General features: G+C 47.4%; 1 protein-coding gene across 1 annotated transcript in view; it reads right to left on the minus strand.

The window, feature by feature from the left end:
- Positions 1–332: 332 nt before the first annotated feature.
- The window catches only part of RNF216 (ring finger protein 216), a 173,100-nt gene continuing 149,492 nt past the window's right edge, over positions 333–23,940 (minus strand). Inside the window, exons 15-17 of the mRNA XM_079719850.1 lie at positions 17,680–17,902; positions 1,868–1,937; positions 333–1,119 (exon numbers count right to left, since the gene is read on the minus strand). Coding sequence (XP_079575976.1) covers positions 800–1,119; positions 1,868–1,937; positions 17,680–17,902 — 613 coding nt within the window. The 3' untranslated portion in view covers positions 333–799. The remainder of the gene's footprint in view (positions 1,120–1,867; positions 1,938–17,679; positions 17,903–23,940) is intronic.

A 23,940-nucleotide genomic window follows, 5' to 3' on the forward strand; every position in this document is an offset into this window, starting at 1 on the left:
AGTGAGTAAACAGCAAATGTTTCTTTAGATAAACTACAAACATCCCACTGCATGAAATGGCTCTGTGGTCTCATCCGAGAAGATCAAGAGGGAAGGCGAGACCCTGGAACAATCACTGTGGTGGCGGCCTGGGGTACTGCACTTGGACACGGTCCACAGCCTCCCCAACCTGAGCGGCGCTCCCAGGTCTGTGGACATCGCTCTGCACTTAGACCAACCGGCTCAGGGCAGTGGGGTGCATCTCACTCTAGGTGGGCTTCAGAGCGAGGGGGTAGGAGAACGAGGCCTCCACGACACGGTCCCGAGCTCTCAGCTCTCTCGAAACTGCACTTGTTACTTCACTTTATTATGGATCACACTGCTACGGTAAGGAAGGCTTACGTGGTTTTTAACTGAGAGACTTCTGTTGTCTGCCGGGGGAGGGGATAGAGGCAACCATTTCCCTTCATCTATCTCTGCAGGGACGTGAGTGACAGAGACGGGCTACCTTGTGGCCCAGGGCCACCACGTTGGCTGCTAGGATGGCAGAACTCTTCAGGAAGAGGGTTTTGCTGCTCCCTGATCTCTGGCCCAATCCTGTTACGGGCACCCAGAGGGTACTAGCCTGTTGACCACTCTTCAAGGAGCAATGGCCCTTCCCAGGAAGAAATCCAGCCTATCCATTCAACAGGCAAGTCCGTCATCCCTACTTAGCAGGCATGGGCACAGCCATCAGCCTTGGGGGCAAAGAAGCATCTATCCAGCCTCCAGCCTGCACGGGATGCTTGGCGGGGCTCCCGGGAGGGGTGGGGCCTGGGTGTCAGAAGCGATGCCGTGGCTGGGGGCCAAAGTGCATAGGCAGGTTGTGCTCCAGCGGCACGTGGACGGGGGCAAAGTCGTAATTGACTCGTACATTGGGCAGAGGGGGCACATAGGGCGCTGGGATGGGGCCCATGTTGAGGGGGAAGTTGTTGAACATGGGCCGGACGGGAGGCAGGGGGAAGGCTGGGTGCACAAAGGCGTAGGGGGGGATCTGTGGCTGGTGCAGGTTCTGTGGGACGGGCCTCGGCAGGGCTTCGATCCTCTGGACTTTCTCTGGAGGCTTCTCCAAGGGGGGCCCAATGCGTTTGAAGGTATTCTCTGAAAAGAAGATGGGATTTAGTAGAGAAAACAGTTAAATCCCACTGTGCTTGGATCTGGCTTGGGACCAGAGCTGTATATCCTGATCCTGGTCCCAGGGGCCCTGAGCTGTAGGCTGACAGCCTGGAGCATGAGGGCAGACCAGGAACCTCCAACTTTCAGCATCATTCTTCCCTGTGGACACAGGAGGGGTGGCCAGGCCAGAATAAAGCCGATTAAAGCCCAAAACGTAGCATGCACGCATGGGTGCATAGCCCCCTAACCAGCCATCACCAAGGACAAAACCATACTTCCCACCGAGTGTCACACTCCACAAGGATCACCGTGGAAAGAGGCAGACTGATCCAGCTCAGAACAGGTGAAGCTTCTGTGAGAGGATTTCCTTTAGAGCCAGGGCGTGGATGGCCACTTCCAGAAACTCCATTTCATTCCTCTGTAACCTCAGAGGGGCCTACTGTCTTTTTAAGTCTGCTTTGGCTTCTATTTGCTTCCTAAGCTCAAACTCACCCCTTGGGACCTCCTGGCCATCAAGGAGCTGCTGAAACTGTGTCTATGCTTTCAGGGCCTTTCCCAGAGGGAGCTGGATATGTGGGTGGGGTATATGAGTGGCCACCTGAGGGACAGCACTTCCCGGTGGTCCCTGGCTGGGTGGAGTGCCAGGATCCCGATGCAAGCCGGCAGCGGGGTCCCCTCCTCCCCTGTGCACATGGAGTGAGTGAGCACAGGGCCTGTCTTGGGGAGCACTTGCCTCCGTTCTTTCTTTTCTGTTCCTCTTCGGCCTCCTTCTGGATCTCCTCAATTAGCTTCTCATCATCTTCCTAGGAGAAAGGAAAGAAGATTACAAGCTTGCTCTCAGCCAGCTCCATGCAGCGCTGAGGCCCTCCCGGGACACGCGGGAGGCCAGCTTGCTGCCCATCAGCCATGGGGCTAAGCCGGAAACCTGCTGCTGACCAGCGAGGTCGTGGGCTTGCGTACCACCCATTCCCAGTTCCCCGAGAATGTTCTTCCTTCATCATTAGACGGTGTTCCCATGAGGAAGCCCATCTGAAAGGCTGGGACCAAGGAGCGGGTCTGTGCACTGCAGGTGGCTGTCTGGGGGCTGGGCTAAGAGAGCGTGCTCTGTTCACTCAGCTGTAAGGTAAGAACTCCCCACAGCTCGGAGAGGGCAGACTGATAACCCAAGGGTCTGGGATGGGGGTGAGTTTGGAGTGGGCAGGGCCTGAGGAGTTTCAGATCTTGAGTCTACAAACTCTGAGCACAGAAGTGCTCTCTGTAGAGCCCGGAAGTCTTGCTGGCTCCCCGAACTGAGCTGGACAAAAGACTATGCGGGCCTGCTGAGCCCTGAAGCTGGCCTTTAGCTCCTAGACAGTGGTGGGCTGTAGAAGGAGCAGCATCCTGCCAGAACAGTGGCCAGGGCCACAAGGAAGGGCACAGCAGTTTAAGAACAACTCCACTGTAGACCTCATCATCTCCCCTTCCCAAACTCAGGCTTGGTAGGCCTGCTTCGCGAATGGGCAATTCAGACTTGGATTATCCCAGCCTGGGGACAGGAGCCAAAGAGGTGCTCTGGGTACAGGCAGATGTGTTGGCTTCACCAGGGAAACTCTGGGGTCTGTGCCACATACAGTTCCCCCATCTCCACCTGCCCCAGGCACCGTGAACTGGGCTGCTGGCCCGGGACAGACAACCTGAACCATGCCTGTTCTGTGTAATGTGCTGGGGGTTCAACCCACTCCTCAGCGGCCCTGCAAAATGGCTGGGGACTGAAAGCACACTTGCTGGATTGAAAACACCACCAATACGGTACACGTCTTTGCTGCCAGCCGCAGGGCTGCTGCTGGACCAGCATGGCCACGGAGGGCATGGGACTTAAGTCTACCCGCCACGAGCTGGGGCTTGACAAAGGGCAGAGTAGACACTGCAGCCACAACCTGAGCGTGGCAAGTGCACTGATCAAACCGAGAGACAGGCAGGCATGTTCTGTTTCCTGGGGTCTTGCAGTAGCTTCTCCAGGAGTTAAGGGCAGTCAAGCTGGGAAGAAGTAAGGAGAAGGGCAGTGGTGCCCAGTGTGGGGCAGGGAAGCATGAGCCAAGTTTCAGGACTTCCAGAAGCCTGCTAGAAACATGGGTTGACCCAGACGACGCATCAGGCAAGGCCTCTCCACATGGCCAGTGTGGTCTGGGTTGGAATACTGTCAGTGCTAACTCTGGATTTTTCACGCTGATTGGATGCTCTTGACTGGCTGACGTCACCCGTGGAACTTCTAGGAGGTGAATGGAGGGCCACAGAAGGGAGCGCGTGAGCTGGAAAGAACACCTGGAGAGCCTGGGACCAGGGGAGAGCACAGCAGCCTCAGCGTGGAGCTAGGCAATGGGCAGTCTGCATGCAATGGGCAGTTACTAATGTCATAACCAAGATGGTAACTGTGGTTTCACAGACAGTTATGGCCCCTCCCTGATTCTGGAGTCATGAGTGTTGCTCACTCAGTGTGTGCTGGACACCTACTCTATACAAACCCTACGACACGGTCATCCAGCCTCTTGGTGAACACTCCAAATGAGGAAAGTTACTACTCTACATAGTAATCATTAAGCCAAACGACACTAAGGGCCCCAGTAATGCAGCAGGCTTTGGTGGAGGCAGTTTGAAGCTTTCCATGTGAATGTCAAGATAAATTCTACCACTATCTAGATTAGGAGCTGGCAAACATCTTCATTTTGGTGCCAGTGGCAAGCCTAGGAAAAAAGATTAAAAAAAAAAGAAGAGTAACCTAGAAAAATGGAAAGTAGGAGAGCTGTTGCTCTGCACTGCTCACTGAGTGACCTGGGCAAATTCCTGAACATCTGAGTCTGGGCATCTCACCTGTAAAATGGGCTGTTGCAAGGACCGTATGAGCTCAATTGTGTAAAGGACCCAGCACAAAGCAAGTACTCCTTATTAAGGACAGGAAAGTTGTAAAAAATGGCAGGAATAAAGATTTCAGAAAGGTGAAAAGTTTCAAGAAAAAGTGGTAAAGATTGGGAGATGCCCTAACATTTCTCTCAGTGGCTTCTTTATGGTATGAGTGAGGTTTCCTGCCTCTGGTCATTAATTATAACAGTACTACATCACCATCACCCTCACCCCACCCCAACTATCTCATCCCTCTTCTATCACATCACCTAAATGTGGTCATGCCCATCAGTACCCAGAGGGACACCTAAGGCCTCTGATGGCCCAGGAAGGCACCTTAGAAACCAGCCATTCTAACTTCCTTCTACCACAGAAAGTAAGGTCCCAGAGCAGGTAAGTGGTTCAAAGTTATGGTTAGTTGGTGGTGGACTAGGCAGTGTCACTCAAATACCTTTCCTGGAGAAAATCCACAGAAAACTACTTTGAAGGTTCCCTGTCCCTGTCGTTTGGTTTGAAAATGTGGAGGGTATATGTATGCTTTCATTCAAGAGTATGTATCGCGTGTCCAGTATGCATCAGGCACTGAACTGGATGTACAGCTAAGAATAAGGCAGACCTGGTCCCTTCCCTCATGGAGCTTCTATTTTTGTGCTGTGATCACAATTCCAGCTGGCATTCCACTCTGGAATTCTACATGGGCTTAAAGAGTAATTTCACAGCATTAAAGACTAACCCCTGACCCCCACCCCCTCTTTCCCCTCAGACTGTCTTGTGACATTTCTGTCAGGATAAATGAAGAATGAGGGATACTTTCTGAGTAAAAGATTCCAGGTCTCTTATAGCATTGTTAAGGGTATGGATGAACAGGGCATCTGACCGATTTTTATCAATACTAAGTTTCCTGTGATAAATCCGAAGGCTCCTGGTAAAAGTTCGCCCTTGAATAAATGCAATGTAAGAATTCCCTTAGGCCTGGAGGGGTGGGATAGGGAGGGTGGGAGGGAGGGAGATGCAAGAGGGAAGGGTTGGGGGAACAGATGTATATGTATGACTGATTCACTTTGTTATAAAGCAGAAACTAAAAAAACAAACAAACAAACAAAAAAACAAGCCAACCACATTAAAAAAAAAAAAAAAAAGAATTCCCTTAGGTGGGTCTGAGGCACTTGCACAGACAAGTGTGAGCTGAGCGTCCTGACACGGATCTGCCGGCGCTCTGGAGGACAGAGCAGCCAGGTCCACCAGCTGGCAGAAACTCCCAGGCTGCCACTGAGAGCTCTTCCGGGGTTGGGGGGCAGGAGAAGCCTTAGAGCCTTGAGTTCTTCACCTTTTGAAGAGAGCCACCTGGAGCCTCTTCCCCTCCTTCCTTGGCTCTGATCACTCTCCTGATTTGTTAAGTGGACTCAGGACTATCTGTCCTTAAGCTCTGGCTTTCCCTGGTCAGGCAGTGCTCTTACAGTCTAAATGCAGTCTGTATTTCACAAGAAAATGTCAGCACTCAACTATTTTGAGCAGTGATTGTTACCATAAGAATGAGCGAATTGTTAGTTACACCTAGAATATGGGTCAAGCGTTTCAGATTTCAACTTTCTCCAACTGGTTGGAGTCACAGGACACTATATTTCGAAACTAAGAACTAAAACACTTTTCAATATTTTTTTTTAAAGATAAAAATTACATTTTCAGCCAAATATGTTAGACTCTAAGGGGGAAGACTTTTTCTTCATCTGGGGTAGAATTTCCTTCCATAAGCAGTTTCCCTTCAGTATTTAAAATTCCTCAAGTCAAGAGTGAAGGCATGGGCTTCCCTGGTGGCGCAGTGGTTAAGAATCTGCCTGCCAATGCAGGGGACACGGGTTCGAGCCCTGGTCCGGAAGATCCCACATGCCGCGGAGCAACTAAGCCCGTGCGCCACAACTACTGAGCCTGCGTGCCACAGCTACTGAGCCCGCGTGCTACAACTACTGAAGCCTGAGCACCTAGAGCCCGTGCTCTGCAACAAGAGAAGCCACCGCAATGAGAAGCCTGCACACCATAACGAAGAGTAGCCCCCGCTCACTGCAACTAGAGAAAGTCTGCGTGCAGCAACGAAGACCCAATGCAGCCAAAGATAAATAAATAAAAAATAAAAATAAAATTTTTAAAAAATTAAAAAAAAGTAAAGGCAGACTGAATTGTACACTTTAAAAATGGCAAATTTTACTTTACCACAATTTAAAAAGTTAATAATGTTAAAAAAAAAAGAGTGAAGGTAGTAGGTTTAGGGTTGATTTTGAGATAACACATGAGGACTGGTCCCTCATCAGAACACTTCTTGGGTTGGGTAAGTGATACATGGGGATATTAAGGCTCTTCTAGAGGTGAGCTCCCTTGGGAAACAATCTAGACATCCCAAGTGTCATCATTCACGGTGAATAAGGACACTTGTGAAAAAGTCGTGCCATTCTGCAAATCTAGGACACACCTAACCTGCTGGAAACAGGGAACAATAGGAGGAAAAAAGATGATGAGAGGGCCAGGGGTGTGTGGGCTGGATCACAGAATTAACTGTCCTCCAGCCCCCCTGCAGGGCCTGAGTCACTTACAGGAAATCCAGGCATGCTGGAGCGGCCCCCACCATAGTGAATTTTATCTTAAAGCAGCACTGGCTTCCTAACAGGCAGGCAGCTGGTGTGATGGGACTCCAGCTTTGGGGTTCCACAGACCTTGGCTTGGGGACCCCTCTACCCAACATGACTTAACCTGGAGCCTAATCATTTCCATAGCAGGTTTACTGTGAGAAGCAAATGATCTCACTTTTTATAAAGTGCCAAGCACAGTGATAGTAATAATGGCTTATTGTGTGCCAGCTCCTGTTCTAAGCACCTCACATAGATTTCATAACAACTCCAGGAGTTAGGTACTATTAATTAATCCCCATATTACAAATGAGGAAAACTGAGGTTTTTAAAAAATATTTTTTCTGATCAGGGATCGAACCCATGCCCCCTGCATTGGAAGCACGGAGTCTTAACCACTGGACCGCCAGGGAAGTCCCACGCATAAGGTTTGAATCCAGGCCTTCTCAAAGTCTGAGCTCTCAAGTACTTAAACCACTAGTTTCTGAATAGAAGATTCTGGAACAGTATGACTGGAGGGGCCCAGAGTACTCTGCCTGCCCTGAGAACTGTCAGAGGTGACTATTTCTAAGCCCTGCTTTGTTCTAGAAAGAGTGTGTCTTGCTCTCTTTGAAATATAAGAGTTCCTTCTCTTTGGGATGGGCAGAACTCTGAAATCTCCTTTCTCCACTGAATAAAAGAAGGGAATAGGGCAAAATAAAACATCTCTACTCAAGGAGATGAACAGCCAGTACAGCAGAGAAGGGGACACTTCGCTGAAAAATTGGTCTCTGACTGGCCTCCCCAGCACTTGGCCTTTGAGACAAAGCCAGCAGAACCTTCTCACCCAGAGTGGGAGCCGGGAGCTCGGGGAGAAACCAGAAGCCTAAGGTGCAGGCCAGGCTCTATCACTGAGGCCACAGGACTTAACTGGCTCATGGTAACTGAGTCGCCTATCGCTCCTGACCTGGGCACTGTTCCAGGCCATCTCCAGATGTCCTTGCCTTGTTGACATGTTTTCTCATGAGGCTACCAAGTTACTTGTATACCTTGGAGTCCCATGGAATTTTCTCCTTCTTCCACAAAAAGCCAGGGTTTTTTTTTTTTTTTTTTTTTTTTTGCGGTACGCGGGCCTCTCACTGTTGTGGCCTCTCCCGTTGCGGAGCACAGGCTCCGGACGCGCAGGCTCAGCGGCCATGGCTCACGGGCCCAGCCGCTCCGCGGCATGTGGGATCCTCCCGGACCGGGGCACGAACCCGTGTCCCCTGCATTGGCAGGCGGACTCTCAACCACTGCGCCACCAGGGAAGCCCAAAGCCAGGGTTTTGATTCTCACACACATTAAAGCAATCTTGGGAAAAAGTTAAACAAAACACAAATAAAAAGGTAATTCCGGGCTTCCCTGGTGGAGCACTGGTTGAGAATCTTGCCTGCTAATGCAGGGGACACGGGTTCGAACCCTGGTCTGGGAGGATCCCACATGTCGCGGAGCAACTAGGCCCGTGAGCCACAACTACTGAGCCTGCGTGTCTGGAGCCTGTGCTCCGCAACAAGAGAGGCCACAATAATGAGAGGCCTGTGCACCGCGATGAAGAGTGGCCCCTGCTTGCCACAACTAGAGAAAGCCCTTGCACAGAAACAAAGACCCAACACAGCAAAAATAAATAAATTAATTAATAAACTCCTACCCCCAACATCTTAAAAAAAAAAAAGATAATTCCTGGGACTTCCCTGGTGGCGTAGTGGTTAAGAATCTGCCTGCCAATACAGGGGACACGGGTTTGAGCCCCGGTCTGGGAAGATCTCACATGCCGCGAAGCAACTAAGCCCGTGCACCACAACTACTGAGCCTGTGCTCTACAGCCCGCAAGCCACAACTACTGAAGCCCGCACGCCTAGAAGCCGTGCTCCGCAACAAGAGAAGCCACCTCAATGAGAAGCCCGCGCATTGCAACGAAGAGTAGCCCCCGTTCGCCGCAACTAGAGAAAGCTCACGGGCAGCAACGAAGACCCAAAGCAGCCAAAAATAAAAAAAATTAAAAAAAAACAAAGAAAAAAGAAAGGTATTCCTCACCAGAGATAACTCCTAGGAAGATTTTGGCCTAATTCCCATTGGTTGTTTTTGTATCCACATCTCACTTTCAAAATCCCTGAGGTTCCCTTCTAGAAGGCCACACTCTGCACACTCAGGTCCCACTTCCCTGTGTGTACTGCGCTTGTTCACACACGCCTGCTCTCCAAGTGTCTCTCCCAGCCCCAAGGGGCTGGCAGGATTCTACCCACGAGGCAACAGGCTCTGACAAGGCAGTTATGTGTTGAAGGTCACCAAGTAGATGATGAAGAGTGAAATCAGAACCAGGGCAGGGCCAGGCTGCTTCTTCTGGGCTTCCAGTCCCCAGGGGAGCCTGGGCAGCTCTGGACTCTGCAGGCAATCAGAGGCCAAAGGCCTTGGGAGCAAGCTATTAGGGGCCCCTCTGACTGCTCTGACCCCAACAAAGTTGGAGGCTAAACCGAGCCCATTTGAGACCTGAGCTCCCCTTCACACCCTGCCTGCCTTGGTCAGTGGTTAACTGTGGGAGGAACAGACAACTCTGTCCGGACTCCCTGCACTGGACACCTCGATAGGCCCTAGTGAATGTCCACCAAGGGCAACATGCCCGCCCCAGCATTCCTCTCCTTGGCCTTTGGCTCAGGGCTTAAGATGGACCCAGTAGGCTTTTTCTGCCCTCTTTCTGGCCCCTCCTCATCTTGGTGAAAACCTTTAAACAGATCCACAGAATATGCATATAAGCAAGTCTCAGACTGAGCATAAGGTAACTGTGGGAGGAACTGTGGGAGTAGAAGTGAACCCCACGGCACTTTCCATCACTATGCACAGCCACTCTGGGAGGGGAACCCACAGACCACCACTGAATGTAATGAGAACTGGGATGGGAACACGTGCAGCACCCACAGTGGGCCAGTGCACCCCAAATGCAGTGCTGAGGACAAAGGATCACAGCAGAGTGACATGGAGTCTCGCCGCCCAGCAGATCTGGAGGAATGCTTTACATAAAGAAATGAGGCGTTGCATCTTAACAGTGAGAGGATTTTATTTCCTTTCCCTGAATTCCTCTGAGCTCAGCAAGATACAGAAATGCTGGCCTAACACAGAAGACTCTGACATGCTTGCTTCACATGGAGGTGGGTAGGGAGTGAGGCAAGGCAAGAGCATGAGGGGGATGGCAGGGGCCCGGCTTCTCCGAAACACCGACTCAGCACGCCAGCTGCCGGCAGGAAGTGAGGGAGAATTCACCAGAGAGGTTTTAATGAAGAAAAACAACCCCAAACCCCAACTCCTTAAAACGCGTCCCTCAACAATGAAGCCCCACAGCTCTGCCCATGGAGCAGGGTCTGGATGGGAGAAAAAGAAAGAAGAGAAACTGCAAGTGGTTAAAGGGAAAAAGAGAAGGTTTCCACCAATCAGATATTGACAACAATCGCCAGCCACAGGCTGAAGGTTCCTAAAATAAATGTTTGAGTACTTAGCACACGGCTTGTTCTTGCGAGGCTTTTAAACATCCTTTTGAGCCCGTTTTCTTCAACATTTCTGGACACCAGAGCTGCCAGCCTGCTTGCCTGCTGCCAGCCTCCGGTGACCATGAAGGGAGGGTGGTGACTTTTCTTCTCCATTTAACTTTTCCTCCCCGTAAAAAGGTGACAGAATTGCAAGTCAACCGCTGCTTCCCTCCTGTAATTTTGGGGGTGGGGCTGGGGCTGGGATCCAGGTCATGTATGGCCACAGCTGTTGTTAATAAACTTGCAATGATTTCATAAAAGGCTTCCAAAGAGCTGAGGATTTAGTTTCAAATTATTCCCAGATTGGCTGCAGATCGCGGAGCAACACCAGACCCTAACCCCCCAGCGCCAGCTGTCCCCCTGCAACAGGAAATTGGGGGGAGGAGGGTGCGGCACGGCCTGGAGTGGCACATGCTGTGCAGCTGGGGTCTGGAATGGCCGGGGAGGGGGGAGGGGGTGCGGTGGAGGTCTGGACAATGTGCTGGGGAGGAGCAAAGACTGGACGGCTCTCTGCTGGCTTCTGCAACTATCTCCTCGGGTCACGGAGGCCTGGAACGCAAACACCTTTCTGTCTAGAGCTCCCCCCAGGGACCTGACGGCAGCATGGGGTGTGGCCATGTTGTGACTCCTGTCAGGGTCAAGCACTCAGCCTGGGGCCTGCTGGCATCTGCTGAACATGACACATGCCAACATGCCATGTTTACCGGACTGAGCCATACTGTGGCCCTCCTTGGTACAATCCTCTAGTGACATCTAAACCCGACTGGGGACACTGTCAAGGCCCCTTTCTACCATCTGCAGCTTGCTCAATGGGGAAGGGTCCAGCGAGGACCTATCCCTTTACGGAGGCCTGCTTGACTCACTGGGTGCAGGAACCCTGCGGGCAGTTATCAGCAAGCTCCCGTACTTGTGACCTCTTGCTCCAGAGAGTGGAGACTTGGGGAGTGGAAGGAGCTAACAGCTGGCTGAAGACCTGGATTTGCACCCTGGTTCTACCAAGTGACCTGAATCTTGTTTTCTTCATCTGCAGAATGTGAAAGTGGTCCCGTCTCCATGTTGTAACAGAAACAATGGTGTTTAAAACAGTGACTTGAAATAAAATGCTAAGGCCAACTGTGGAAGTTAAGTGATGGGGCAACATGGGCGTTCACTTTACCATCTTCTTCACAGAAGGTAAATTTTGAAAGTTAAGGAAAAAAACCTGGAACTGAAAATTAGTTACCGAGCTAAACGCTGGAATACCTTTCTGAAGATACTCCCTAAAATGATCTCCACCTTTTCCTCCTCAACCCTGTCTGAAATACTTTTATTTCCTCTTCCTTTCCCAGGCCACTCAAACAAGGGTCTCAAAGGTGCCCAGTGCCCTCCGTGCCCGTGACCCATCAGGAAGACAGACACTGGTCCAGGCTGGGTGGTGCTGGAGCCAACTAAGGGGAGAAAGCAGAAAGCAGCTTTGTTTAAGATGCTGAGAGAACAGAAGACCTGAGATCAACACATGCCACGTTTTTTTTTTTTTTTAATTTGGCATGCAGGATCTTAGTTACCAGACCAGGGATTGAACCTGCACCCTCAGCAGTGAAAGCGCAGAGCTCTAACCACTGGACCACCATGGAATTCCCCATGCCACCTTTTACTGACCACAATCTTCTGCAAGTTTCTTCATTTGTAAAACTGGGACGATACATTGGCCTTAGAGGACTGTCAAAGAATTAAATATATTAACACATATTAATGTCAGGTTCAATCCACTGCAGGCTTGAGAAAAATAAATAATTCTCTTAACCAAATGGCTAGACGATAATGGTGCCAAATTGTAAACTGGCTGTTAAAGCCCTAGGGTTTTATTTGAACTGAACATGCTTCAAATTCTTATATTAAAAAACAAAGAAGTTGTAGAAAACAATTCTGTGCAGTTTCTGGTAGCCAAAACCCAAGATAAATACCGACTTTGTTTTGTATTAAAGAGAAAGTGCTCTATGAATTTTGCCCCACTTCTAGAATCCGGACTGCCAGATGACTGCTCTGAACATGGCTTCTTACAGTTAAGATGTAACTTGTTAACCCCCTTAAGTTACCACTCACGGACAAGAAAAAAGTCAGCACATATGGGTCCAGTAAAGTCCCGGGGTAACCATTCGCCCACTGCAAAATAATGTTTGTTCATTTATGTGTTGTGATTTGGCTGTGCATTCTGACCTCTAAGCTAGAAAACTGTGGTTTGTTGTGACTGGTTTTCTTTTTTCCTTCTTAAAAAGACATCTTGTTTTTACAAGACTCTTGGTTGAATGTTTTGAGCTTATTTCTGACAACTAACAGATAACTGACAGCTTTCTAATATGCAGTTAGTTCAGTTCCCAAGCAATCTCTAGTCATTAAGGATGAAAACTCAACTTCTCTCTAAACCACGAAGGGATAACTCTCTCATGGACAAATGAGAGATTCTTCCTGGCCTTGCCGGTTAATTAAGCTAGAGAAAAGGCTGGATGACAGGGCATGCTTTGTTTCCCTGAACTTCTGAATGGCTTTGTGTTCCCAGAAGCCCCAACAGATGCTGGGTTGGAATTCAATCGGTCTCCTGGTGAGAATCAAGGAAACGGGGCTGATCCTGGTTTTGATGGGAACGGGACAAATGGAACAAAATCTCTGGCTGTGGCTACCAGAGGAAATCGGAGGGATTTGTATTTGCCTGACCTTCCTTTCGAACTTTATTTTGAGCAAATACAGAACCTTTCTCAGGGTAGAAGACGACAATTCAACATGAAAATGAGGGGCAGTTGCATGCTATGGCACCCAAACAAGGTAACAGAACACGAGATACGTTTATAATCAATTCCACGTGTGGGAAGAAAAGGGCGGTGGCAGGAGAAGAACAAGAGAGAGCAGAAAGGAAAACGGGGCTGCGGAGAAACCAGACTGCCTGCCGCACACCCTGCCGCACGTGGTAACTCCCACGCTGCTCTCTGCTTCTAGAGAGGAAAGCAGCCCGAGGAATGCTTCTTAGGAGCCCGCTGAAGAAATAGACCCTATTTCTTCACCAAGTTCCTAGAGATGCTCAGGTCCCCAGTTTGCTCGCTGGATGGGACTGAGGAACCGAGTCAGTGGAACTGCCAGGGCCTGGGAAGTTTTGTCACAAAATACAGTGTGGGTTACCCTGGAAAGCACTTCCCACTGTGGGCCACACCTCCCTCCACTCAACCAGCAACAGAAGGATGACTGTTTATTCCAAAGTTGCCCCTTTCTTTCAATTATTTCCTCAGTGGTAGGAGGGCAGGCTTGCTAAGGGTCTTACTGGGTCACGGAGCTGTGGAATAAGAGCAATTCCTGGGTCCCTCAGCCCAGTTCTCCACCCAGGAGGAGACTGTTCCTGACATGCAGATACCGGGTTTTCACAGAGGACTCAGTGCTTTACAAAACTGTGGGGAGTTCTGAGGATTAGGATTAGGCCACCAGCCTGGTCTGCTGTGGCTTTCAACAGGGGCCAGCCTGTTACCCTGACACCTTTTCTTATCAGGCATATTGGAGGTGTTCTATATGAAGGATAAAGATTGGTGGCTAACAAGACTTTTATCTTTGACTTAAAAAGTTCTAGCTAGAACAGTGTTTTAGATTTGGATTAATGGTCAATCTTTAAAAATTGGGAGATTTCACATTAAAATACAGATTTCCAATCTCTCTGGAAAATCTGAATCCACGGTAACTGAGCACGGTCTCATCTGGCAACAAACTATGGGGGCTTAGGCCAAGTCACTCGTGTACTCAGGGCCTGCAACAGCTCCCAGCACACTCAGTGAGACCCACGGCCTGCTTCTGTGCCCACCTCTCTCACCTTCCTCCCCTTGTTCACCACCTGCAAGCCACACCAGCCTTCTTTCTGTTCCACGAATAGGCCGAATCTGTTTTATTTCTTTGGCCTGCCTTGCTCCTCCTCTGCATGCAGGTTTCGCTGTAAATGCTGCCTCTCAGAGAGGCCTGCTGAGATGACTCCCCCCTCCGGCTCCTGTCATTCTCCACTGCATCATTCTTACTGTTCCTACACAGTACCAACCACATGAAGGATCTCTGTTTTAAACTTAATAGACTGGAAACTCCAAGAAAACTAGTCCTGGCAACACTGAATAGTTACAAAGAATGGATGAATCTATCATTTCTCCAGTGATTTGAATGAAATTTTGGTCACACATTAAATTCTTATGGGACTGTTCCTGGTCTCTACCTTGTCCCCTTGATCTATCTGTCTATTCTTGCATTAGCCTACGTGATTTTTTTTTTTTTTTTTTTTGGTGGTACGTGGGCCTCTCACTGTTGTGGCCTCTCCAGTTGCGGAGCACAGGCTCCGGATGCGCAGGCTCCGCGGCCATGGCTCACGGGCATAGCCGCTCCGCGGCATGTGGGATCTTCCCGGACCGGGGCACGAACCTGTGTCCGCTGCATCGGCAGGCGGACTCTCAACCACTGTGCCACCAGGGAAGCCCAAGTCTACATGATTTTGATTTGTGCAGCTTCACAGTAAAAATTAGTCTCACTTTCAAAATTACAGGTAATTTTTCAAGAAAAAAAAAAGAAATCTGACTGAATTTAAAAGGGAATTGCAGTAAACTTGTAGATTACTTTGGACATAAGTAATCTCTCTGTAATACCAAGTCTCCCCTTTGAGGGACAAGGTGCTTCTCCACTATCCAGGTCATCCTCACTTGCCCCAGTGAAAGCTGACTCGTCAATGGCTATCCCCAGGCCTCCACGGGCTATAGTGCAGCTTCCTTGCTAGCTCCAAGTTGGCAGGGTATCTATCCACTGTTATGTGCAATCGTTTTTTGGTAGAACAAGTCTTCTCACATACTACATTGCCATCCTTACAGAGCAACTTACAACTAATAGTAATACTATCAAACTTAAAATTATTGGGACTTCCCTGGTGGCGCAGTGGTTAAGAATCTGTCTGCCAATGCAGGGGACACGGGTTTGGGCCCTGGTCCAGAAGATCCCACATGCCGCGGAGCAACTAAGCCCGTGTGCCGCAACTACTGAGCCTGTGCTCTAGAGCCTTCAACTCACAACTACTGAGCCCGCATGCCAAGAGCCCGTGCTCCACAACAAGAGAAGCCACCGCAATGAGAAGCCTGTGTACCGCAACAAAGAGTAGCCCCTGCTTGCTGCATCTAGAGATAGCTTGCACGCAGCAACGAAGACCCAACACAGCCAATAAATAAATAAATAAGTAAACAAATGAAATTTATCGTTATTATATACATAAAAAAAAGAACAAAGCATATTTCTCCACATGTTCAAGTCTCTTCATGTCCTTCAATACGGTTTTATAGTTTTCTTCATACTTCTTGTTAAAGTTCATTTCCTGGGTATTTCATGATTTATATAGCTACTGTGAATGGCATTCTGTATATTTATTTTGTATCTAGCCATCTTTCACTGCTTCTGATGCCTTTTCAGTTGATTATTTTGTCTTTTCTCAGGTTTAAAACAGTAGGTTTGCCTTTTCTTTTTTCTTTTTTGTGGGGGGGCTGTGCTGGGTCTTCGTTGCTGAGCGCGCGCGCTTTCTCTAGCTGTGGTGAGTGGGGGCTACTCTTCGTTGCAGTGTGCGGGCTTCTCATTGCGGTGACTTTTCTTGTTGCGGAGCATGGGATCTACGCGCGTGGGCTTCAGCAGTTGCAGCGCGTGGGCTCAGCAGCTGCAGCTCATGGGCTCTAGAGTGCAGGCTCAGTAGTTGTGGCACATGGGCTTAGCTGCTCCGTGGCATGTGGGATCTTCCCAGACCAGGGATAGAATCTGTGTCTCCTGCACTGGCAGGAGGATTCTTAACCACTGCACCACCAGGGAAGTCCTGCTTTTCTTCTTTACATATAAAAGTGCTTAGAACTTTTTATTGGGCACACAGTGGGTGTCCAATAAGCATTAGTGATTATCTTCTCCAATATCTATATTTTTCATCTTATTCTCTCAGCTAACTGCATTGGATAGCACAAATAATGGTGATAGTCTTATATATGACTTTTGGGGAATGCTTCTATGTATTTCACTATTAAATACATGCTAATGACTGTTTTGAAATATGGGGCTTATAAAACATATTAAGTATCCTTCTAATACTACTGTTAAAGCTTAAATCAAGAATGGATACAGTCATCCCTAGATATCCACAGGGGATTGGTTCCAGGACCCCCATGGACACCAAAACCAGTGTTGCTCAAGTCCCTTATATAAAATGGTGTAGGATTTGCATATAACCTATGCACATCCTCCCGTATACTTTAAATAATCTCTAGATTACTTATAATACCTAATACAATGTAAATGCTATATAAATAGTTGCTGGTGTGTGGCAAATTCAAGTTTTGCTTTTTGGAACTTTCTGGAAATTTTTTTCCCTGAATATTTTCAATACATGGTTGGTTGAATCCACAGATGTAGAACCTGCAGATACAGAGGGCTGACTGTATTTGTCTTTTTTTTTTTGTATTTTGTTTTGTATTTATTTATTTTTCACACACACTATTTTATTTCTACAAGAGATAAACTGACACCAAGCACTGTAAATGGATGACCACAACAAAAGCAACAATGATTGCAATTACCAAACATGAAACACACTCGTACTATGTCATAATACTGACATTCAGTCCAGTAATCCTCCACTGTAACAGCTCCTTTACTTTGCAGAGAAAATTGATTTATAGGGGCTTCCCTGGTGGCGCAGTGGTTGAGAGTCCACCTGCCGATGCAGGGGACACAGGTTCGTGCCCCGGTCTGGGAAGATCCCACATGCCGCGGAGCGGCTGGGCCTGTGAGCCATGGCCACTGAGCCTGTGCATCCGGAGCCTGTGCTCCGCAACGGGAGAGGCCACAGCAGTGTGAGGCCCGTGTACCACAAAAAAAAAAAAAAAAAAAATTGATTTATATATTTTTTGCCTCTGAGTCCTTGTGGGATTTTTTTATTCCAACAGAAAGTCACAAAAATTATAATCATCCTCATCAGTGTATTTGTCTTTACCATCTAAAGATATCATATGGTAAATCATATTAATAGGGTTCTTAATACTGAACCATCCTTGCACATCTGGAACAATCTCACTTGGTCATGGTTTCTATTTGCTGATATTTTATTTAGAGAATTTTAAACCTATATTCATAAGTGAGATAAATTTGCAGATTTCTTTCTCAGGGTTACCTCTGAGAGGTTTTGGTATCAGCATTATGATGGCTTTATACAAATATATGTAAAACATTCCTTACACTTTTCTATCCTTGGAAGTATTTCAAATGGCATAGAAAAATTTTATTCCCTAAAGGATTAAAAGAATTTGCTCATAAACTGTTGCAGAATGCTGCTTTCTGAGGAGTAGCTTTTTAGCTACTTTCTCAATTTTTGTGTGTAGTTATCTATGCAGTTCCCTATCTTTTCAGGATTCAAAATGTGTTATTTATGTATAAAATCTTTTTGTCATATTACATTATAGATACTTTTTCCCTACAAAGCAACATGTAGCCATGCATTCACTTACAGTGGGGTCGGTCCAGAGGGAGCATCTTGAACACTCCTGGCAAGGGGCTCCTGGGGAGCGAGGATGCTGGCAGAAGTGGTCATATCCATTGATAGATACTCGACAGAGGTAGCACATTTGGGCACCGCAGCGGCAAGACATGCGGTTGCAGCCTTCTGATTTGATGAGGCCAGTTCCACACTTATGGCATTTCCTAATGCGGGCTGCAGTCATCTTTTCTTCACTAAAAAAAAGAAAACAGGATTGGAGATAGCACGGAAGATGAAAAAGAAAGAAAAATATGGCCCTTAAAGTCTTTCTTTCTTTCCACAGATAATGATTGCTTGGCTCTTTTGGTGACATTCGAAGGGTGAAAAGAGCCTATGTTTTGGGCTTCTCTGGTGGTGCAGTGGTTGGGAATCCGCCTGCCAGTGTAGGGGACATGAGTTTGAGCCCTGGTCCGGGAAGATCCCACATGCTGCGGAGTAGCTAGGCCCGTGTGCAACAACAACTGAGCCTGTACTCTACAGCCCGCGAGCCACAACTACTGAGCCTGCATGCTGCAACTACTGAAGCTCGTGCGCCTGCAGCCCATGCTCCGTAATGAGAAAGGCCACTGCGGTGAGAGGCCTATGCACTGCAATGCAGGGTGGCCCCCAGTTGCCGCAACTAGAGAGAGACCTTGCGCAGCAACAAAGACCCAACTCAGTCAAACAAACAAACAAACAAACAAACAAAAAAAGGAGCCTATGTTTTGGAGTCTCAGAACTGGCTTCAGTTTTTCAGTTGTATGACCTTGGGTAAATTATTTAACTGCCTCAAGACCCAGTTTCCTCATTTTTAAATTGGGAGGACCCAACTTTCTCATAGTGTTTTAAAAAATTAATTAATTAATTAATTAATTAATTTTAGCATCTCATAGTGTTCTGAGGATTACAGATAAGATACAGAGTACCCTGTGGGGCAAGTGCCTGGCACCTAGTATTTAGAAAATGATTATTCTATTTGTTATAGGAGTCCCTATAGGCTTAAAATGGAGGGAAAAAACTCAGTGTCTTCCTAAACAATGTTTTTTACATACACAAAGCTGGATAATGGAGAGCCAGTAAACCTTAGTTACATACACACCTTAGATTTTTAAATACATACTTGACATAGCGCTGGGGTAGACACAGCTGGGGGTGATCCAATAGCCACCTTACGACTTCTTTCTGTTGGCAGAGCTCACTCCTATGACAAACTGGCATGTTGGAATACTACCTTCCCAGACTCCCTTGCAGCTAGGGGATGGGCACACATATGACTCAATCCTGGCCAATGGGAAGCTTGTAGGGAGGCAACTTGTTTCCAGAAGCACTTTTTACTGATATCTAGAGTCAAAATGACAGGTCTTGGCTTGTTTTCAAGAGCTGGCACTGCTGAATTAGTTACTTCTAATGGTGCTGTTCATAACTCTGAAATAACACTTGCCACCTTTGCCTATAATTGCTTATGTGTGTCTTCCTCTGCTGTGTTGAGTTCCTTAAAGTATAAGGCAGAGGCTATGATGCCTGTACCCAGCTGGCATGAAGAAGTATCATCTTGATGGGAAGGAGTCAAAAGGTATTTCTGCTGAGACCAAGAAGAGCATGAATGACCCCAAGAATGGATAGCCTTGAAGGACTCATCCCATTGCTCGAGAACTTCTCTCCTTTCTGAGTACAAACACAGTGTGTAACCAGGTAATTGCTTCAATGTAAAGAATGTAATAGTGTGGGGATGAGTTCTGATCTGCACTCTCCCTCCTAGAGCTGAAAGAATGCAGCCTTCTTCCTTCCACTGCTCCCAGTTTTTCTGCTAATAAGTAAGAGTAGCCAGATGAGCCTGTGGTCAGGCAAGTGTTTTTTTTTTCTTTTTTAAATATACATTTAGGACTTCCCTGGTGGCACAGTGGTTAAGAATCCGCCTGCCAACACAGGGGACAAGGGTTCGAGCCCTGGTCTGGGAAGATCCCACATGCCACAGAGCAACTAAGTCCGTGCGCCACAACTACGGAGCCTGTGCTCTAGAGCCCGCGAGCCACAACTACTGAGCCTGTGAGCCACAACTACGGAAGCCCATGTGCCTAGAGCCCGTGCTCTGCAACTAGAGAAGCCATTGCAATGAGAAGCCCATGCACCACAATGAAGAGCAACCCCTGCTCGCCACAACTAGAGAAAGCCCGCCCACAGTAACGAAAACTCAACACAGCCAAAATAAAAAATATTAAAAAAAATAATATATATAAAAAATACATTTATTTATTTATTTTTGGCTGCGTCGGGTCTTTGTTGCTGCACACGGGCTTTCTCCAGTTGCAGTGCGCGGGCTTCTCATTGCAGTGGCTTCTCTTGTTGTGGAGCATGGGCTCTAGGCACGTGGGCTTCAGTAGTTGTGGCATGTGGGCTCAGTAGTTGTGGCTCACGGGCTCTAGAGCGCAGGCTTAGTAGTTGTGGTGCGCAGGCTTAGCTGCTCCATGGCATGTGGGATCTTCCCGAACCAGGGCTTGAACCCATATCCCCTGCATTGGCAGGCGAATTCTTAACCACTGCGACACCAGGGAAGTCCAGGCAAGTGGTTTTAATTATTGATATTTAGAAGACTGTTGTAGAATGCTCCTCAGAAGCCAGATCATGTGTTTAAAAATAGAAAAATACATTAGGAAATTGGCTGCTTTTCATTTCATTTAGGTCTAAGTTTTGAATGGCCCAAAATGAAGGCAGGCAGAACTTTGGCTTGAAAAGAATTTAAATCCAGTTCAAGTTACGGAAGAACAAATGAGTTCTAAGTTTTGCTGAACAAGAAACAAGGTCAAGGAGACAAAGTTTTAAAAAAGTAAATTTATTATTGTCAACACTGTACACATGTCCATGATTTCAGTTAACTCAGCAACTGTGAAGACAGTTCTCAATGTTCCATGTTAAGACTCACAAGGTTCTGGGACTTCCCTGGTGGTCCAGTGGGTAAGACTCCATGCTCCCAATGCAGGGGGCCCAGGTTCAATCCCTGGTTGGGGAACTAGATTCCCCCATGCATGCCACAACTACGAGTTCGCATGCTGCAACTAAGAGTTCGCATGTCGCAACTAAGAGTCTCCATGACACAACTAAGAGTCCTTGTGTTGCAACTAAGAAGCCCACATGCCACAACTGAAGATCCTGTATGCCACAACTAAACGTGCCACAACGAAGATCCCATGTGCCACAACTGAGACCTGGTGCAGCCAAAATAAATAAATAAATAAATATTCAAAATTATTATTATTTTAAAATAAAGTTCTTGTCTTTTATTTTATTTTTTATTATTTTATTTATTTATCCCCCTCCCCGCTATGCTTTTTTCAGCTGTACCGGGTCTTAGCTGAGGCATATGGGATCTTTGTTGAGGCATGTGGGATCTTTCATTATGGCGTGTGGTCTCTTCATTGCAGTGCTCAGGCTCCTCTCTAGTTGCGGCGTGTAGGTTCCAGGGTGTGTGGGCTCCAGAGCGTGTAGGCTCTGCAGTTTATGGCTCGCGGGCTCTCTCACTGAGGCGTGTGAGTTCAATAGTTGTGGCGTGCAGGCTTAGTTGCCCTGCAGCATGTGGGACCTTAGTTCCCTGACCAGGGATTGAACTTGCGTCGCCTGCACTGGAAGGCTGATTCTTTACCCCGGACCACCAGGGAAGTCCCCCAAATTACTATTAAAAAAACAAACAAACAAGACTCACAAGGTTCTGATGAAAAAGTTTCCAATCTGAAAAGCTGTGACCAAAACACAATTGCAATTTTCTATGGCACAAACTTTCTGTGTACACGCACCCTGGAGACTGAGGTGTGGCTTTAAGCCATTGCACTCTGCCTGGGGCTGGCTCACGTCTTCCCTGGGCAGCTGCTTAGGCTGTAGTGTGGGAGAGGAGTGGCTAAAGAGAACCAAGGTTATATAGTCCTTTCCAGGAAGAGGGTGCATTTGCTTGCTCTGTTCCACCAAGCTGTCAGTCGCCAATGTGAAATAATACTGGGTGTGGTGGGGGAGAAAAGGAACTTCTAAATGGATGGAGAAATATGAAAACCACATACAACTCAGCATGGTTATAATGTTCAAATAGCTACTCAACACTGCAAGGATATCTATTCAAGTCCTTTGTTTCTGCAAAAGAACAGAGCTAGATAGGGCCAGAATGGCCCTGTACCATAAAAGGACTGCTATTATGGGATGAGGTGACCACCTATCCAGTAATGTGAAAGTGCAAAATGGGACTGGGGAGAAATCATAGTTGATTTTTTTGGGAGGAGGGTGATTTGGCAAGTAGATTCTAAACTAGGCAGGAAGCAAACAGCCCTACAGGATGTGATCATTCGCAGGAAAGGAAGAGAAGCCTGGGCTGCAGCTGTGTGGACTGACCTTGTGTTCAAACAGGAAGGCTCACTGCCCTCCTCTGCATAACCAATCAAGATCCTACGATTCCATGATTATTTGTTCTCACCACTATTTAATTATGCTGGAAACTCCTTTTGGGAGCTGTCCTTATTTCCTGCAGCATACACTATTCAAAATCTTAAATGGCTTTCCTCTGTGAGCATGTGTATGCATTTTTTTGGTGATAATGTGCACATAAAATTTACCATTTTATCTATTTTAAAGTGTACAATTCAGGGACATTTAGTATATTCCCAATGTTGTGCATCCATCACCATTACCTAGTTCCAGAACATCTTCCTCATCCCCAAAGGAAACTCTGTACCTGTTAAGCACTCACTCTCCTCAATCCCATTTCCTCTGCAATTGCTCATCTGCTTTCTGTCTCTAATGGTTTTGTCTATTCTGTACATAGGCAAATATCCATATGCCTATGAATACTTTATATAAATGGAATCATACAAGATGTGGCCTTTGGAAGCTGGTTTCTCTCACTTAGCCTCTTCTGAAGGCTCATCCACAGTGTAGCTAGATATCTTCATTCCCTTTCCACGGCTGAATAATATTCCACTCTATGGGTATACTACACTCTGTTTACCATTTATCAGTTGGTGGACATTTGGGTTGTTTCCTCCGTTTGGCTATTGTAAACAGTGCTTCTAACGAACATTCTTGTACAAGTTTTGCTGGAATACCTGCCCCATCTTATACCACTTATTATGCTGTATCTTATGATTTAGCAATAAACTGCTTATGATTCCCTGTGTGTACCTTGTTGTTTCTTACTACTGACAGCTGGCAACTGGGGATTCCTTGGCTCTCTGGTCCATGGCTTCAGAGCTATATGGTGGCGAAAAGAAGTGGAAGCCCCTTGAGCACCCTCTGCCTACAAAAAGTGATACCAGATTCCTGTGAGCATCTTTTTTTTTTTTTTTTTTTTTTTGTGGTATGCGGGCCTCTCACTGTTGTGGTCTTTCCCGCTGCAGAGCACAGGCTCCGGACGCGCAGGCTCAGCGGCCATGGCTCACGGGCCCAGCTGCTCCGCGGCATGTGGGATCTTCCCGGACCGGGGCACGAACCCGCGTCCCCTGCCCGCGTCCCCTGCATCGGCAGGCAGACTCTCAACCACTGTGCCACCAGGGAAGCCCCTTGTGAGCATCTCTGAGAGTGGCACCAGCACCAAAGACTTCAAAGATGCAGGGGTGCTGATTCTCAATGAATCTCCTTTTACTTCTCTGTCTGGACTGTACAGAGGAATGGGTCTTGGAGAACACTGCATTACTATAAGCCTAATCAGGTGCTGACTCTAATTGCAGTTGCTGTTCCAGATGTCATTTCTTACCAGAGCAAATAAACATAACCTCTGGCAACTGATATGCAGCCAATGATCTGGAAAATGTTTTTATTTTCTGACCAATAAGCCGAGAACACCAGAAGCAGTTGGCAAGGACCTTGATCATCTGTCAACCAACAGACAATCCACTGGATCACTATTCTAATGACATGCAAATAGAACCCAGTGAACAGGAAGTAGCAGGTACTTTACGATACATTAATATGGTGTATGTATGCCAGAAGGTGGGAGATAGATCTCTTGAAAATACAGAGATCTCTAATCTCTATGAATCTCTGGTGGTCTGGAGGTCATGTGTGTATATATCAGGCTATTCCTTCCAAAGCTACACACACATTGCTGTTATCTTGTATCCCCTATCACAAAGAAAGAAGTCAGACATTTGGGAGGTCTTTCTGGATTTTGGAATTAACATATATCACATCTGGATACATGGTTCTGATCCATTTACTGCTGATACAAAAGGCCAGGGTTAAGTAGGGTCTAAACCAAGAGAAGCCTTCCAAATGCTAT

Source organism: Hyperoodon ampullatus, assembly GCF_949752795.1.
Source record: "Hyperoodon ampullatus genome assembly, chromosome: 14".
Classification (NCBI taxonomy): Eukaryota; Metazoa; Chordata; class Mammalia; order Artiodactyla; family Ziphiidae; genus Hyperoodon; species Hyperoodon ampullatus.